Source organism: Pipistrellus hanaki, assembly GCF_964339955.1.
Source record: "Pipistrellus hanaki genome assembly, chromosome: 19".
Lineage (NCBI taxonomy): Eukaryota > Metazoa > Chordata > Mammalia > Chiroptera > Vespertilionidae > Pipistrellus > Pipistrellus hanaki.
Window position 1 is genome coordinate 7,004,100 of NC_140521.1, and position 18,958 is coordinate 7,023,057.

An 18,958-nucleotide genomic window follows, 5' to 3' on the forward strand; every position below is an offset into this window, starting at 1 on the left:
GAGTCCATGCTTTCACATGTGGAAGGAAGCCAGCGTGAAGGAGAAAGAAGGAAGGGAGGGAAGGAGAGAAGGAGGGAAGAGGGGGAGGGAAGGAGTGGGGGAGGGAAATAGGTTAGTTGGTTCTTGGTTGGAAGGTTGGTTTGTGGAAGCATCCTAGATTTCTGAGGAGTCCAGAGTCAACAGAGCAGGCCCGTGTGTCCAGGAACAGGTCCTCTTTAGACCTACACTCAGTCCCTTGCGGAGACTGAATCTGAGAGCAACATCTAGGGCCACTGGTCAATCATACTTCCTGCAATCAGAGATCTGCAAGGCACATTCTCATGGCCACCACAGGAATACCACCACATTACTATACCCATCTTAAAGACAAGAAAACCAAGTCTTAGAGAGGAGAAATAACTTGCCTAAGGACATACTAGTACAGTCAGGAAGGAGCAGAACTGGGATTTGAACCCTGGCTGGCCTGTGCATAATCATGCGATAGAAAGAGGAAATGGGCAAAAGGCACTTTGGTCAAGAATTGGGCTCAATATCTTGTTGAAAATAAAAGTGATAGGCATCTAAGGCTTTTATAGGGTTTGACAGTTTACAAAGTGCCCACTGACAGAGCGTTCACTCCAAGCGATGCATGTGCCAAACGTTATTTTATGCTCCATCCTTACTCCAAATTGACAGATAGTAAGAGTAAAGATGTAGATGGGTCCAACAGCCCACTCAGAATCTGCCTTCCCTCAATTCCTTGCATGCACTGCTCTCCCACCCTCCTCAGGGTCTTAGCACACGCTGTTCCCTCTGCTGGGGTGCTTTTCCCTGGCCTTGTCCTTGAGGTCTTGGCTGAAGGGTCACTTTTTCCAGGAAGTATCTCAGAATCTAATCCCAACATATGACTACACACCTGTCTGTCCTGTGCATCCACTTCCCTCACTGTCTGTGGACTCAGTAAGGACCGGCACTTTGCCTTCCTCATTCACCATATCTCCAGTATATAATTATCAGTTATACTTGTTATTTATTATTGATTGTTGTCATTTATATAACCATTAGTCATAAATATTATTTTTAAAACAATATAAAAAGCAATTATACCTTGAGTAGTGAATATACATTTCCAAAGTGAAGGACAATAGCAATTATAATTATTAACATTATATAGCATTTCTACATGCTGAACACAAACCTCAGCATTTCACATGCATCAACTCGCTTAACCCTCACAAAGAAAGCTTAAGGAGGTGATACTACTATTACCCCCATTTTATATATGAGAAAACTGAGGCTCAGAAAGGTTCAGTGACTTACCCAAAATCACACAGCTGTTTAGTGGCAAAGCTGGGACTTGAACCCAGGCCACCTTGCTCCAGAGTCCTCACTAAGTGTTTTTTGGGAGTGGGAGGGGACAGGGCTTGATTCTACAGATACCTGCTTTCACCAGCACACATAAAAGGCGACAGGCACCTCAAATAGGTGTCCCCAGCAGAGTGGCCTCGATTGACCACCCTGTTCAGGGAAAGCTGCCCTCAATAGGCCATCCTGGTAACCCCTGTGGTCTCCCTGTCTTCAGCACCCACACCCCACACAGACAGCTGGACAAGTCAATCGACCGTAATGGTTCCCGGGGAGCCATTTACCCCGTCCAGTTTGAGGGACGGCGGCTCAGAGAGTCTTAAGCACTGCTCGGCTCCAGGCGTCTTGGGCAGACGACCAGCTCGGGCCAAAGAGGCCGAGGATTGATTTTTTCTTTCTTTCTTTGTAATGACAAATGTGTATCCTAGAACTGCTGTTTCATTTGGCTGAACTAAAGGATGGCAGAGGCTGGGGGTGGAGGGAATAGTGAAGAGACTGGCAAGAAACGAAGCGGGGGTGACTGAGACACTGCAGAGACCGCAGGCTCTGTGTCCCCCTAATTATATATCTTGCCGTGGAGTTGATCAAGGACCTTTCTTTTTTCCCCCAAAAATGCAGGTTCTTCTGACACTAGGCACTTGGAAAAAGGCAGCTCAGTGGCCTCAACAGCCACCCTCCTCATGACTTGCCTTGTGATCCCCCACAGCTGGCCTAACCCACTGTGCACCTTGAACTTGGGCCCTTTACTATTGCTGTTTCCTCTGCTTGGCATGCCCTTCCCAGGTCTCCATGCCCTGCCCAGCGTGATCAGAGCTCTTGATTTGTTGAAGACACTGGCCATTCGGATATCATAGGTAATATCCCCCATGTTTTAAATGCTGATAACTTTTACATAGTGTTTTAAAATATTGCACGAATCTAAGCAGACACATCCAAGGGTCAGACATAGCTCCCAGTCTGTAACCTCTGTGGTCAGAACTCCAAAAACATAAGACATTACATAGAATATTAGTAACATACTAATATAGTAAGCCCCAATGGAGTAAGAGAAAACATGCCCAGAAAGCTCTGAAACAGCCTGCAAGGCCAGCTAGTTCCGGGAGCTGCTGTTTGCTTGGTTTACTCACCCCCCCTCTCTAAAAATGCCAACCACAATAAGAAGAGCTTATAGAACAGTAACTGTGTGCCCAACACTTTGCTAAGCACTTTTATGTTTAAGGTGCTTTAATCTTCAAGAACAACTAAAAGATGGTGACTACTATTAGTCCCATTTAAAGACAAGGAAAGCAAGGCTCGGAGAGGTTAAGCGACCTATCTAAAGTCACACAGCTAACATGACTTCGGATAGATCCAGGACTGGAAGCCAGGGTTGGAAGTCAGGAAGGTTCCTGGTATTTCCCTCTTGAGGTAAAGAGTGAAAAACGAATTCCAAGAACTAAGTTCAATCCATCTTAATACTCAACTAAAAAGAGAGAAATTGCCCAGCTGGTGTGGCTCAGTGGTTGAGCATCCACCTATGAACTAGGTCAGAGTTCAATTCCAGGCCAAGGCACATGCCCAGGTTTCAGGCTCAGTTCACCGTGGGTGGCATGCAGGAGGCTTGATCTCCAATGGGGGACGTGCAGGAGGTGATCAATGATACTCTCTCCTCATAGATGTTTCTCTCTCTCCCTCTCCCTTTCTCTCTGAAACCAATAAATATATACTAAAAAAAAAAATAAAAAAACTTCAGCCATAACACAACCTATGTAGCAACTATCACATAGTAGACTAGGGTCAGCAAAAGATGGCCCTCAAACCAAATCTGGCCCTATGCCTTTTTTTAAAATAAACTTTTATTGGAATACAGCCACATCTATTCATTCTTATAGTCTATGGCTATTTCATGCCACAGTGGCAGAATGGTGTACTTGCAAACGAGACCACATAGCCTGCGAAGCCTAAAGTATATTATTATTATGACTCTTTCTAGAAAAAGTTTGCTACCCCTTAGGGTTGGCCTACCTAGACGGTATCCTAGAGTGTCTAGAGAAATGCAGCACCTGGAGAAGGCTCCGAGGTTAAAACCCTCAGGGGAAACAGTGTCCTTAGTGATGTGGGAGCACACTTGCACATTAAAGGAGCAAAGGAAGCTTCTTTAGCATTTCTTAGGCTAAGTGGTATCGATATTTGGACTGAAATTGAATAAAATGAAGGAGTCAACATAGGAAGGTCTGGAGAGAAGGGAGCTGCAAGTGCAAAGGTCCTGAGGTAGGAAAGTACTTGTTATGTTTGAGGGACAAAAAGAAGGTCATTGTGATGGAGCAGAATCTGTAAGGAACGAAAGGCTGGAGATGAAGCCAGAGAGATACCAAGGGAACAGGTCATGGGGAGCCTGAAAATCAGGGGAAAAGACTTTAGATTTTAATCTAAGCATGATAGGAATATATTGCTCATATCCTATAAAACAGGGGTCTTCAAACTACGGCCCTCGGGCCACATGTGGCCCGCAGAGGAGTCTGATCCTGCCCGCCAGGTTTTTTGGGCAGTGAGCGCAGCCGAGGTGTTACAGTAGGAATTAGTAGTTCATATAGTCCGGCCCTCCAGCTCTCTGAGGGACCGTGATCTGGCCCCCACTTTAAAAAGTTTGAGGACTCCTGCTATAAAACATTACAAACCATTTTATGAAGGATTCATCAATACTAGAAACCAAATAACTCCAACCTAGACATGATTTCTTGGCTCAAAAATGTGCTTAAAATTCAGTCGCACCCCACCACTACCACAATAGGCCCCAAGACCATTAGAAGACAATGCATGTAACTGGCACACAAATTATGTCACCACCTTTATCATAACCCAATTTGGCAGACCAAATGGGCACAGCTGGTCAGTGTGATGGATTATGAAATGGGAGACTTGGGATGTTGGGTGATTCGCGCAGAAGTGCTAGAGGCACACAGACCTAGAGGTCTTGGGACCCTTGCCCTCTGCCAATGACCTCCACCTTCCCTGACATCTGTCATAAATAAAGAGCATGCCCCAGGAAGAACAATAAAACAGAAGGCTGGACCCTGCATTCCAAAACCAGGGACAAAGCCAGGGCATCACCCAGGTCCTCTTCCCACGCTCTCCTCTGCCAGGCTCGACCACTGAATTAGATAACCGGAAAGCTGCCAGAAATTCAGCACTTTTAGACAGCAGCAGAGAAAACCACATTTTCTGGATGGCCACATCTACCATCATCCAGGACCAAATTTAGCACCAGCCAAGGTGTTCACATTTGAAATCCCAGGTGCTGAAAGCAAGGTTACTACAACAATGTCAAGTTTGAAGACAAAATCCTTTTTTTAATAGGAGAAAAGAAGGAGGAAGAAGAAGCAAAGAAGGAGGAGGAGGAGAATGAGGAAGATAAATAAAAAAGGAGAGAAAGAAAAAGAGAGAGGGAGGGAAGAAAGGAAGGAGAAAGAAAAAGAGAGAAAATCACCACCACCATCAGAAAAGCTGTTCCTAGTCAAAATAGCACACCACCTAAAATAACCCATCGAGCCCTACCGGGTTTAGCTCAGTGGATAGAGCGTCGGCCTGCGGACTAAACAATCCCAGATTCAATTCCAGTCAAGGGCACAGGCCTGGGCTGCCCATCAATAATTCTCTTTCATCACTGATGTTTCTATCTCTCTCTCCCTTTCCCTTCCTCTCTAAAATCAATAAAAATATATTTAAAAATAAATAAAATAAAATAAACCACCGAGATGCTATCCGTGGTTTCTTAATTTTCTACAGTGAACTCCGGTATTAATAAAAGAAACTTCCAGACCTCCAACAGCAAAGGCAGTCAGGGATGAGATGTTTGTTTTCTCTTGGCCCTCAAAGAGAGAGCCCATCTTTGGAAGTAAATTCTGCAGAGTTGAGAAACCAGAATTTTGGGATGCCCAGAAAAGACTGTTGGGTTCTTTAAATAAAAATTCAACATGTTTCTAGCTCCTTCTGCAGAAAAGGCCCATAAGGTTCTGATGAATCGGAGAGGCAGATGGAATGGGATCACCCACTGATTAGACCTGTAAGGGTCCAGGGGACTGGCCAATTCTTTGATTTTTTTATTTTTTAATTTTTTTTTATTCACAGAGGTACTGCTAAAAATCTCCCCTCACTCCTTCTCCCCACCTCTCCTTGTCTCCCCGCTCCCGCAGCCCTCACCTAATGCCAACCGGTCTCATGGGCCGGGACCATGCCAAGCCCAAGCCCAGTCTGCTCATGCTCCCTGCCCTGGCAGTGATTCTATTACGGTGAAGTTTCCAAAGTTAGGATTCCGCCAGGGCTGATAGCTTATTTACTGCTGTCATCTACAGAAAGAGGAATTTTGACACATTGTTAAATGATAGCACATTTAGATAAGTCAAGCTGTCAGAGGCTCTAATGGATGTCTAAACTCTCTGTGGCTGATATGTAAAATTTATGCACTTCAGAATATCATAAGGTTATAATATTTTAATCACATCCACGCTCTTTTCTAAACTTTGAGCAGGGAAAAACATTCCATCAAGCCCCAATTCCTGTGTGCCAAGAAATTGAGCTTTCCCAGAAGTTTCTCCAAACTCCTTACAGAAGTTTAGCACCAGCCAAGGTGTTCACATTTGAAATCCCAGGTGCTGAAAGCAAGGTTACTACAAGCAAGGTTACTACAACTATCGACAGGTCCAGCCCTGTCGATCTTTCTCCCTAAATGCTCACACCTCAAGCAGAATGTGCCTTTTCCTCCAAAACTCACACCATTGTGATCCTTCTCACCATTCCCTCCCAAGAAACGAATATGCATTTAGATTGGGCACCCTCACTTGGACCAGATAGCCTCAACTCTTGTTAGCTTAACCTTCTTGGAGGAGAAAAAAAGAGACTGGACCCAGCACACCTTTAAAAAGAAGTGGCAAAGTAGAGCAGAAAAGAAAGTCATAAAGGTGTGAATCCAGTTATGACGATTATACACAGAAAAGCTATAAAAAATACTGCGTTAGTAATGTTCACCATAAAGCAATCTTATAACCAAATGAAATATGTCCAGCATTATCTTTGGGATGGAATTTTATTTCTCCTCATTTCCTGCACTGCTAACAACAGCAAAAAAGAAGGAAGAGGGGAAGCAGGGTCAGGGGTCCTGGTACAGGGTGCCACATGTCAGAGGATCTTTACCATCACCAGCCCACAAGTCATTAAGACTTCTGACTGACTTCCTCCCTAGGAAAATATCCCTGTTGTGTTCAGAGACAGCACTGGAAGGAATAATAACTGGACTGCTTCCATATTTGAAAAATATATACTTCCGAAGGGCTGTACACTGGGCTAGTACAAGGTCACCTTTCTTGCGAGGACTGGGATGGCGTCAGCAGCATGGTCTGGCCTGGGGACACTGGCTGCCTTTGCTGCCTCCGCCACTTTAACACTCAGCAGCCAGGCTGCCTGAAACCACTCAACCTGAACCAAGAATTGAAACCAAGCAACCCCTCACACGCACAAGCAGTTGGGCCTGGTGATGAGCACGCCCAAAGCTTTCAGCCTGTGCAGGGCCTGGCGTGGGGGCCTGTCTCTCCTTCCTGGGTCTCAGAATGAGCCAGCAGACCTTTTCTTTCCTAGTTATCTCCTCTATAAGAGGAAAGCAGAAGGGAAAAAATGAAAATAAAAGTGTGGCGTAGGAGTCATTAGCATTATGCACAAGAGATGATCCTGAGCAAAAGTGCTTAGGTTCATAATCCGTTCCAACAAAAATGCCATCAGTGAGACTGGGGGGGAAGCTGCAGGCCTGTTGTGTAGGGGACCAACTGAGCATTTCAGGATTAGAACAGGGACGATGGCAGATGTGAGGGCCTGTATGTTTGCACACAGCCACACTGCCACATCTATTTCTCTGCTCTCTAGAAGTGTACGGCCATTCAAACTCCCACAGGGGCCCCCTCCCCACTTAATATCCATGTAAATGAGCTTATCCTCTGTTCCTAGAGCCTTTCCCTTTTGTGCCAAACACACCGGCCATTGTCTTCAGGAACACCCCCGCCCATACACCTTGTCAGAAGGCCAGTCTTACAGCCCCGGTTCCCCATCCCCTGAACAAGACCCTGCCACCTTCATACTTCCCAGTTCAAATCTGCTTTTCCACCCCAGCATCCTCTAAAATCCTCACAACGGTTCCCAAATCAATGAGAGTCCAACTGAAATCAAGATCTGGGTGACCTCAACAGCTCCACAAAAGGCCCCTGAGCCGGAGAAGGAAGAGAGTAAGGTTTAAACCCTCCCCCGCCGCAGCTCAGAAATCAGCCCCTCAGCACCCAGCCCTCCCCGCTGCAGGTTGAGCTCCCCAGATTGAAAACGAGTTATCTAATGAAAATTGTGTTAACTGACATTCCAGCCAACCGGGAGCAAATACCAGCGCTGTAAATCTCGCTGCAGAAATTTTCCCCAGCTCAGAATAACAATAGGACCCTGCAAAGGGCTTTCGCCAGCCCTTCTGGTTCTTCTCCTCTTGTCTGCCACGTTCTTGTCATTCCTTATGTTACAGAACATCAATCATAAATAAAGACGCTGTCCCCCAGCCATGCCCGGGTCTCATTTACAAACATTAGCAGGGAATACGATTACCACTGGCCTTCGTGCCAAGCTCAATGTGGCTGCCCAACACACTCTCACTCTCTCTCTCTCTCTCTCTCTCTCTCTCTCTCTCACACACACACACACACACACACACACACACACACACCACTCTTCCAGAGAGGCCACTTTAGCATCATTTAAACCAACAAGCATAGCTCACATCCCTGCCCGCAGCTGGTCACCAAACTGAGCCCCAACTCAAGTGAGGACTTGGAATTGCAAGGCACTTGCAGTTATTAACTGCATGCCTGAGTGCCCCGATTTTCTCTCCAGCTCAATGGCTTTGGGGGAGGGGGATAAGCAGGGAGTTGGGGCGGGGGGAGGGGGGGGGAGTCAGGGAGGAAGACTTAGGCCAGGGGGAAGGGAGTACTGGAACCACTTATCAGAAGAAGAAACTTAGAGATTTGTCTGCAGATTTTTTTTTTAAGTGGGTCCCTTTTTATCTCCAGACTGAAGCTGTCGCTTTTTCGCTTTTTCCAAGAATGTCAAGGCCAAGGCAGGATGCTGTAATCGCCTGTTATCAGCACCATTTCCCTGCTCCTTGCTCCCACTGTGTCTGCCTAGGCTTTTTGAGACGCCAGGATTTGGGGACTTATCCGGAGCGTCCTGGGGCACCGAGGAAAGAATAATGGCTGGAGCTGGTATTCTCTGAGATCCCACCGCCAGCCCCACCTCCTAAGAGGGTCAGCAGAGAACACTCCGAAATCTGGGGGAGACTCCCAAGGAGAGGTGGAGAGGGATAAAGTGCTGGGGTTTGGGAGGAAGTCACTAGGGAAGGTGGGGGGAGGAGAAAGAGGAGGAAAGTGAGGAGGAAAAACTGGAGGCAGAAGACAGCGAGGGCATCTCCCATTTAAAAGTTCCCAAGGGCCCGCGAGGCGGGAGTCACCTGCTCTGCGGCGCTCCAGGCTCTCCGGCCCCCGAGGCAGGAGCGCAAACTTGAGCGCGCCCCAGGCCCATCTCCACCGCCCGTCCCCATGTAGACCTGGCAAGGGGGGATAAAGGCAAGAAAAGCAAAGACGAACCCCGAGAACCCGGCCCGAGGAGAGAGATCTGCCGAAACAGGCGGCCAGTCCTGCGATTGTGGCTGGGGCAGCAGCAGCGGCCCCCGGGTGGCGGCGCGTCCAGACTGCGCAGCCTGGCGGCGGCGGCGGTGGCGGAGGTGGCGACCGGCGGCGGGGCGCGGAGCTTCCTCCTCACCAACCCCGGCTGCCTCCTCCTCTCTCCGACTCCTCCCTGCCCACCAGCTCCCTCCCTCCTTCACCCCCACCCCAGCTCCAGCCCCAGCCGGGCGCCGACAGGCACGCGGCGCACTCCGCGGCCTCCCCCGGCGCCGCGAAGTTGGGAGGCGCGCAAAGTGCGGGGCAATGGGGGCTATCGGGGGCCTCTCCCGTAGCCCCCAGCCCGGGACCGAAGCCTCTGCCTTCCCCGTGCCTCTCTCGGCCGTTCGCCAGCCGGCTAGGTCCCCGGGCAGAGGGCTCACTAGCGCTTCTCCATGGTCGCAGCGGCTAATCGATGATTGAACCGAACAAAGAGCAGCGGCGAGATCAATTCCTAATACCTATCGATGGGCAGCGGGCAGGCGAGCCCGGGCGAGCCCCAGCAGCCGCCGCCCGCCGCCCCGGGGCGCCCTTCCGCCCTCCCAGGGACCTCCCCAATGCGCCCAGGGCGCGCCCGAGGGCTCCCCGCGGCCGCGCGGCCGGCGCTGCCCACACTAACCTGGAGTCGCCGTAGATCAAATCGCTTCCAATATTGAAACATCGATCCCACATTGGCGGCCATCTTGGGGGCTATTCGAGACGTACACACACAAGAGTTTGGCTTTTCTCAATGGCTGCACTCAATATCCGGGCTGGACTCCCCCCAGCCCCGGGGCCGCCACTGGCCGCTCGGGCTCTGCGCGCCGCCGCCCGGGACCCCGCGACGCCCCCGGCCTCTTGCCGCCCGCTGCCCCTCGGCGCCGCCGCGCCGTCGCCGCCGCCGGGCCCGGGAGCCGTGCGCCCCCCCACCCCCCCGACCCCCGGAGGGCGCGGGAGGAGCGCGCCTGGCGGGGAGCTCGGCGCCCGCCGGGGGGAGGCGGCCGAGGATGGGGTGGGAGGGAAGAGGTGGGGGGAGGCAGCCTCTTCGAGAGGCGCCGGCGCCGCCGCTGCCCTGCCTGCAGCCGGCTCCCGGGCCCGCGAAGCGCTCGCTGCATCTCCCCCCAAGTCCGGGGTCGGTGTGCCGCGCGATTGCACTTGACTTTGGCTTTTTGCAAACTTATCAATACTGACGTAACGTGCTGATCAATGCAAAGGGAAGTTTGGGAGGGGGGCTGCGGGAGGCCAGCGCGCGGGGCGCCTACTCTCCTTCCAGCACCTGTCTACCCCCCACCCCCTGCACTGCATACTCAAAAATAAAAAGTTAATAGTTTGCAATGCTCTTTTTCTTCTTTTGCAGTCGGAGCACACACAACACGTGCCTCGGGCTGCCGTCGCTCCTCGGCTAGCTAAGCTACGGATCCGAAGGCAGCAGCCCGAAGATCGGACCGCGGAGACTCGGGCGGGCGGGCTGGCAGGAGCGGAGCAGCAGGCGGGTGGAAACTGCCCCGGGGGCGCCACTGAGTCATGGGAAATGTCACCACTGCCACACGCGGTGTCCACGCCATTATGTGCATAATTATGATTATTGGGGGACAGCTCCTTTGCCAAAGCTCAAGGTTCTTGGGGGGGGGGGGGGGAGAGGAGGCACTCGGGTGATTTTTAACAGGGACTCTGGTTATTTGGAGGAGTCCAATTATAAGGCTCCTCACAACTTTAAAATGGCAGGCCCTTTTACTGTTATGATAATTAATGAAGGGGTTCTTCCACAAACCTCTGGAGCGCTTTTTCTCCAAGTGAGTTGGCTTTAACTGTTATGGTCTTATTGTTAGGAAGGGGCCCTAGCCCTGCTGTGAGGGCTGTTTCCTTAAATAACTACAGATTTCTGCTATTGTTATTACTACTCAGGCTGGCCCCCAGGTCCTGGGCAGTATAGGGATCCTTATTATGATTGTCTTTTCGGGATAGGGTCTTGAACCCAGCTGGAGGGAGGTTCCCGTTTTTTTTTTTTTTTTTGCAGTTTCTCAGACAATAGGGTTGACCAGGTTGTTTTTTATTATTATTATTTTTTTTATTTTCCTTTCCCCCCTGTACAAGCCAGAGATCGTCATTCCCCATTCAAGAACTCACACTCCCAACCTCCTCCATCACACACAACTTACCCTCCCTACACACAACCTGGGGACACTCCCTGCCTTTCTGGCATGTCACCCTGCCAAATCCCACCCCACTCACCTCTCCACCCCAAAAAAGGGGGCATTTTCCCTTCTTTTCTCTGGTCAAAAGATTTGCTTTAAAGACAGAGCAAATGGAAATTATATTCCCTTTTTATGAGGCAGCTTGGACTTCTGATATCACTCTTGGTCTGGGACAATAGATCAATACTGAGGGTTATAAAAAAGATAAAGTTTAGAAGAGCTGTAAAGGAGAGAGAGTCCTGATGGATATTTTTGATGATTTTCCAATATTGTATCTTGGAGCACGTGCTTCAAGGCAATTAAAGTTTTTAATGTAATGTAAATAATTGTTTCATAAATACTTCAGAAGAAAGTGTGATATTTCTGAGCAATCACTGGAGCTGTTTAAGAAATGTAATGTGATTTAAACAAGGATACAGTATTTCTGATACCATCCCCATACATTTTCCATGAGGAGTGGGTAAATACAATATATTAATGCACAAGTTGAAAGACTGGTAAGACTAAAAGTACAGAGTTCTATAAGATGTAATGAATTAGGCCTAGTTAGCAATTCTGAGTGGCCTGTTTCCTTGCCAGATTAAATTGCATGTGATGTGTGCTTTATCTCGGCTCTTGATAACTTCACGTTTAAATTACAGCTCCCATTCTGCAAAATGAATTTAGGGAAATTTCATAACTCTCACATGGCAATTTTTTTAATGGCTACATTTTCTTCTGAGCATCTGTAAAGCTTGCAGCTTCCTTGTCTTTGAGTCTGTTTTTTCTTTAAAGACCTGTAATAGGAAATTTGGAGTGAATGTAAAACCCTTCAAAGCAATTTTTAACAAACCTCGGTTCTGATTTTTAGTTTTGTCTGACTTTGAAGTCATGGAACAAATTGACATCATGTATCTCCAGATATGATGTAATGAGTAGGACACATATCACTTCTATAGTATTTCCTACCAAAAGTCCATAATCTGAATCTAATTGTGAAGAAATACAAGACAAACCCAAACGGAGGGGAAATTCTATAAAATAAACAGCCTGTTCTCTTTAAAAATGTCACTGTCACACGAAACTGAGAAAGACAACTATTCCAGATTAAAGGAAGGAAAACAGACTTGACAAGTGATTAAAACGTATAATCCGGGATTTTCTTTTATTATAAAGTGCATTAATTGGAGCCAATGGCACACTTAGAATAAAGTCAATAGGTTAGATAATAGTATTATATCAATTTCCTGGTTTTGATCATTGTATTGTGGTTATATAACAAAATATCCTAGTTTTTAGATAATCCAATGAAGCACTTAGGGGCAAAGGGACATGTGTCATGTCACAACCAACTCTCAAACAATTCAAACAAGAAATAATATGCATTTTTCTATTGTATCTACATAGAATTATATAGCAAATATTAACATTTGAGGACTCTAGATGAAGTGTATATTGTACAAAAAATTCTCTGTTCTTGCAACACTTCTTGGAATATCAAGTTATGTAAAAAAAAAAAAAAAAGATAATAGAAAAATACAATATGTCTGACTTTGTTTGTTAGGGATACTGGACTCCTGAATAAAAATTCTGCATGGAACTTTTCTACTTCTTGACTGACATAGGCTATACCTTTGACCGAGCAGGAAATTGCCACAGCAAACATGCTTACCGAGAAGCAGTGAGAAAATCCAATAATTCAGATTGTTTTAAGTCTGTGATATTTTTAAATGACTTAATGCAGTGGGTCTCTGAAGAATTCCGACAATTTTAATGGTAGAACTTGCAGTCCCACTGAGGAATGAGTTGCTACATAAATACTGAATGATTGTGTCTTTCTGTCTGGGCTGAAACATATTAGCTTTGCTTAGTGGCTTATTGCTTTATTCACAAAATAAATTTAAGCCATCTCTCCCCACCATATTCCAAGAGCATCGTGAGCCTGTGCCTTATTAGATGTGGGGGCTTATATTCCAAAGGCATCTGTTACCATCTCAGGCTCAGCAATAATGAATTCAGCCGTTAAGTGTTTACCTCCTAAACAGAGTTAACTGGGGAAATGATATTATTATAGGTAGTCCTTAATGAAAGATGGTAAGCCAGGCATTTCATGCTTTTTCAGCAATCAACCAACCTTGGATTTGGGAACTAAAGCACTAAAATATTAAACATTTTGTGAAAAGCTGTTTTTCATGTTCTTAACACTCCTTGCCACAAATGCACATACATACATAGATATGCAAAAACTTAAGTGGGTTTCTGGTTGATTCTGGATTCACAGAAACTCATGTGTCAAGATAAGTATTAAAAAAATACAATAAAAAAAAATTAACCCTCCCCACCACACCAAGAGGAAGCAGAGGATAGCTTGTGCAGCCTATCCTGAAAGCAGAAGCAGACAGAGAGCCAGATTCTTTAGGAAATTCATAAACTGTGCAAGAATCCCAAGGAAGATAATGGCAGGTCCTTAGACACAAACATAATGATATGTAAAATCCCCAGCATCAAAGCTGAAACAAAAGAAAATGTCCTTCCATAGCTCTGCAATGCCCACCACAGCTGCCAGACAGGGAGAAAGACTAGACTCCAAATTTACCAGTAAGTATTAAATAGCCCTGGGAGAAGGGTAAGGAATATGGAGTGACTGGCTAACACCTGCAGGAGTGTGCTCCCAGTGGCTGGCCCATGGTTAGGCCTCAGATCCATAGGCTGGAGTAACTGGTTACAAGGATCAAACCAGCAGTTTCTTCTTTAAAAAAAAAAAAAATATATATATATATATATATATATATATATATATATATATATATACATATATATATATATATATATATATATATATATTATTGATTTTTTACAGAGAGGAAGGGAGAGAGATAGAGAGCCAGAAACGTCGATGAGAGAGAAACATCGACCAGCTGCCTCCTGCACACCCCCTACCGGGGATGTGCCCTCAACCAGCGTACATGCCCCTGACCGGAATCGAACCTGGGACCTTTCAGTCTGCAGACCGACGCTCTACCACTGAGCCAAACCGGTTTCGGCAAGCCAGCAATTTCTTATGTGCAAAGCTCCTGACACAATGCTACCAACCACTATAATTATTAAATACCTACTGGCTGTTAGATGCTTTATAAATAAATTATTAGCTTAACATAGTAGTTAGGAGCATGATTATGGAATCAGACTGTTTAGAGATGAATTCTAGCTCTGCTACTTACAAGGCCTATGACCTTGCAAGTTTCTGGTGGTGGAAGAGGTGGTGGAGGTGGTGGTGGTGGTGGTGGTGTGTGTGTGTGTTTTACCTCTATACCTTATTTTCCTCATATGTACAATGGTGATAATAATTGCATAAGGTGATGAGATTTAAATGAGTTAACCTGTGTAAAGTTCTATGTAAATGTGCTGTATCTAGTAGCTATCATTATTATTGGCCTGGACAGGACAGGGATATGCAGTCCCAAAATACCAATGGAAAGACTGAGGCCTTACGAGAGGAAATTGCTGACTCATGGTCACATGGTTGTGAAGGAGCAGGACTTGACTAATTCCTAGGTTCACTCACATCAAGAATTGGGCTCTTTGCACTTGAGCCTGCCCTGTCTCTAAATGGGGAGGAAGAATGGGTGGAAAAGCAGATGCCTAGAAAGCAAGGGCTACAGCCTTAACCATGTGCCAACACTCAATGACCAAGCTCACTGAAGGGGAACAACACAAGAGGGCAGGCTCCCTTGGCCTGACTCCCTCCCTGTGTCAGAGACTAGTTACACAAACAGTAGTGTTCTCATACCATGCTGATTGTTCTCCCTGGGCTCCCTCTCCTCATTCCCTCCCCGTTTGTTAGTGCCCCCACCCCCCAGAAGCTGACCTCTGTAGACTGTATCTCCCAAGCTCCCTTGTTTCCAGTGGGGTTTCGTCCTGCTAAGACAGTGGTCGGCAAACTCATTAGTCAACAGAGCCAAATATCAGCAGTACAATGATTGAAATTTCTTTTGAGAGCCAAAGTTTTTAAACTTAAACTTCTTCTAATGCCACTTCTTCAAAATAGACTCTCCCAGACCGTGGTATTTTGTGGAAGAGCCACACTCAAGGGGTCAAAGAGCCGCATGTGGCTCTCAAGCTGCAGTTTGCCGACTACTGTGCTAGGAAATAAGATGGAAGGAGGGAGAGGTGGAAGTATTTCTTCCCCATCTCTCTCTACTTCACTATATGTCACTGGTCCAGCTGTCCTCCTATTCTCCCTGTCCCCCGCCCCCCAACATCTTTCTATCTGGGGTGAAAATTGCGTCTTTGTGCTAGCATCTGGGTGCCTTAATATTCTCCTACATACACCTCTGTAAATAGTGCCATTTAAAAATCCCAGCTGAGTGTACCTATTGGGACCATGACCAATACACCTACCATAGAATATTATTCAATTGCTAAGAAAGATGAGGGCTATTTCTATGTGTTGAGGTGAGAGATGTCTAGGATGTATGGTAAAATGAACATAAGCAAGTTATAGAAATTATGAAATAATCCCACTTTGCTTAAAATGTTGTGTTTAGGAAAAAGTTAAGGAAAACTATATATCAAATGGTTAACAAACTATAGTTCTGAAAAATAGGATTAGAAGCCTCTTGTAATTTCCATATCATCATCTTAATTTATTCATGTGTGTGTGTGTGTGTGTGTGTGTATTAATTGATTTCAAAGAGAAAGGGAGAGGGAGTGATAGAAACATCAATGATGAGAGAGAATCATTGATTGGCTGCCTCCTGCTCGCCCCCTACTGGGGAATCAAGCCCACAACCAGGCATACACCCTTGATCAGAATCAAACCTGTAACCTTTCAGTCTGCAGGCTTGAGCTCTATCCACTGAGACAAACCAGCTAGGACTTAATTTATTTTATGAGCACAAACTACTTTTATCATCAGGAATTTTCATTTGGCTGGGGTGGTAGACCTACTTCCTCCTGGGCCCTTGACTGATAAACATAATACAGAATGGCACATTCATCTGAGATGTCTATAAAAGATCTACGAAATAGAGAGATATTATATGTTTATGGGCTAGAAGATACAGCATGGTGAAGATATCCTTTCTCTCAAAATTAACCCATAAATTTAAGACTATTCCAATCAAAATCCCAATATGATTTTTCACATAACATGACAAACCCATCTTATCATTCTTATGGCAAAGCAAGGGCTAAGAATAACCAGGGAAAGTTTGAAGAATTATAAAATTATATAAAGTAATAATAATAAAGATAGTGCAGCTGGAGGACGAGACAAAATTAAAAGCCTAGAAGAAGATTCATGCAAATATAGAACAGACTTGCACAAGGAGATGGCACAGCTGGCATGATAAACTAGTAGGGAAAGGATAGACTGTATCTCACAAGCTTCCTAGCTGGGCCAACTAGCTATCCATATGGGGGGAAAATACAATTAGATCCCTACCCTCACACCATATATAACTATCAACTCCAGGTAGAGATGGATTTAAAGAAAAGAAACTCAACATCTTCCTTTCTAATCCAACAGCACAGAACATCTGAACTTAAAATTATATCCTTATTAAGCTGCTTTTACATGTCTGTCTATTGAAAAATCATCCTAATAGTTCTGATTATGTAATGGCCCAGGGTCCCGTTCAGAGCCAGATCGATAGCCAAAACCAGGACTGAATTTTCTAAAGTATCCCTGGAATGAAACACTACTTGGCACTTGACAACTTCCAGGAGATTTAGAAACATTAGCTAATTAGAGTTTCTAGGACTTGGATCCACACTGGCAAAAGCTCTCCTACAGGCACACAGTTCTGCTGAGCCCCTGTGAAATTGGCCCCAGGACAAGAACCTGCCTTTCGATTCTGCATCCTCATTTTTGCATCTGAGTGTGCAAATGCAACAGTGACCTAAGTCCTCAGAAACAACCACCATGGAATTCAGAGCATCCATTTAGCTCTCCATCTCTCCCAGATGACTCATCTGGCCTGAGTGGCTGCATGTGGCTTTATGCCCATGAGGGCACCCATTCCTCCATTGGCTCCCAGCACTGTGAGCCCCAAGGAGAGCCATAGGTCTTCCCTGTGCTCTCAGGACTGAATCCTCTGGCACTGCCCACCCACCCCACCCAAATAAATCTCCAATAACTGGACTCCTTTAAGCCTCAATAAAAAGTGCAGACTGTTACTGCAGGTTTTCTTTAGGGGCAAGGAAGGCCTAATACCTTAAAATCCTTTTTGCTTCTTTCTTTCCCCAAAGTTCCCTTCATTAAAGCGATCACTCCAGTTTCTATTTTTAATTTCTCTCCTCTCAAACTGCTCATCCATCTTCTCTCATTCAATGCTTACTGTACGTTTCTCTCTGTCTTTTCCCCAGTTTTCTCCCTCTTCCTCCATTTCTGCACCCTCTCTCCCATGATTTCTGCTTCAAATCTAAGATTCTCACATTTCATCTAGTCAGCAAAATACCACTTGATAATCAAACAAGAACAAAAAATAATTCTTTCCCTCCTTTGGTAAGATGAAGAAATGTCAATACTTACACTCTTCTTTTTGCCCCTGTCCAATAATTTTGCCACCGCCATTGTCATAATGATCCCTACTACGCACTAGGGGCTTCACCAACATTCTCCTCAAATCTCACATCTATCACGGCTACCTTCATTTTACAGAGAAGCAAACTGAGGCTCAGTGAGACAGACTAGCTTATCCAACTTCACGCAATGGAATAATGGCTGAACATGTTTTGGAAGCTACGTGGGAAAATGTGTACCGTTTGGTAGTCCTGCTGCAAAAGCCTTGATCCCAGCTTTATTTTTTCCTGCTACATGTGCTCAGGGCAGGAGAGAAGGGAATGAAGGTGCTTCTAGAATATGCCATTCAGACAAATTAGACCCATAGGAGCGGTGTCTGCCACCTGCCAACCCGTCCCCGAGTTACCACTCTCTGCCTTTGTGGAGCTTCCGATTCCTCAGCTCTTGGTTTCCAAAAACCAAAAGATGATCCAGTTGGCCCCATAGGACAAAAAAAAATAATAAAAAAATAATGGTAATGCTATAGTTTATGGCTTGCTCTCCACAAGCTGGGCACTCTCTGTCCATTACCTAATTTCTTCCTTGTAAGAGCCCATGGAGGTAAGCACTGCCATTTCCTCCTTTTAATAGCTGAGGAAATGAGGTCGGGGAGAGGGTGAGTGACTTGCCCAAGGTCACCTAGCCTGTAAGTAACAGAACTGAAGGTCAAGTCCTATTCGGTTTGATGCCGGGGCTCAAGTTCTTAACCCTGAATGCTATCCTCTTCTCTTCCTCACCTGCTTTTAACTCCTCCATGGGGCTTTGAATTCACTTCCCAACTGGTAAGGGGATGAGTCAGAGTAGAACTCTGAGCCAACACTCCTTATACCCACAGTTTCCAACCATACTCTCCAGAGCTCTAAGAGTCCAAGATGAAGGTTCTAGATGCTGGTCTTTGAAGGCTGGGTCCCCATTCCTCCAACCACAGAAATCTCTGTGGACTAAAGAACTCAGTGTCTGGGAAGCAAAGCGCCCCACCACAATTCAAGCACTCCCTGACCCAGGAGGCAAATCTAGCCCTTCTGCCATGACACTTCTTGCTCCCAAACCTTGCCATCCAGCAGGGTCTTTGGCAAATGTGCCAGGCATTGGGGACCCTGAGATGCCATCTGGCCCAGCCGAGGAAAGAAACTCTGTAATGATCCTCAGGACCTCAGGCTAGGCAGATATACCACCTA

The 18,958-nt window shown here is 46.1% G+C and overlaps 1 protein-coding gene across 9 annotated transcripts in view; it reads right to left on the reverse strand.

Moving 5' to 3' along the window:
* The window catches only part of CUX2 (cut like homeobox 2), a 188,746-nt gene extending 178,680 nt beyond the window's left edge, over positions 1-10,066 (reverse strand). For 4 of the 9 annotated variants that reach the window (XM_084867979.1, XM_084867980.1, XM_084867978.1 and 1 more), the window contains exon 1: positions 9,682-10,066. In XM_084867979.1, coding sequence (XP_084724105.1) covers positions 9,682-9,744 — 63 coding nt within the window. In that variant the 5' untranslated portion in view covers positions 9,745-10,066. Of the gene's footprint in view, positions 1-8,851; positions 8,948-8,987; positions 9,139-9,681 lie in introns of those variants that run through there. The other 5 variants (XM_084867977.1, XM_084867975.1, XM_084867976.1 and 2 more) reach the window with 4 other exon arrangements.
* Positions 10,067-18,958: the final 8,892 nt, after the last annotated feature.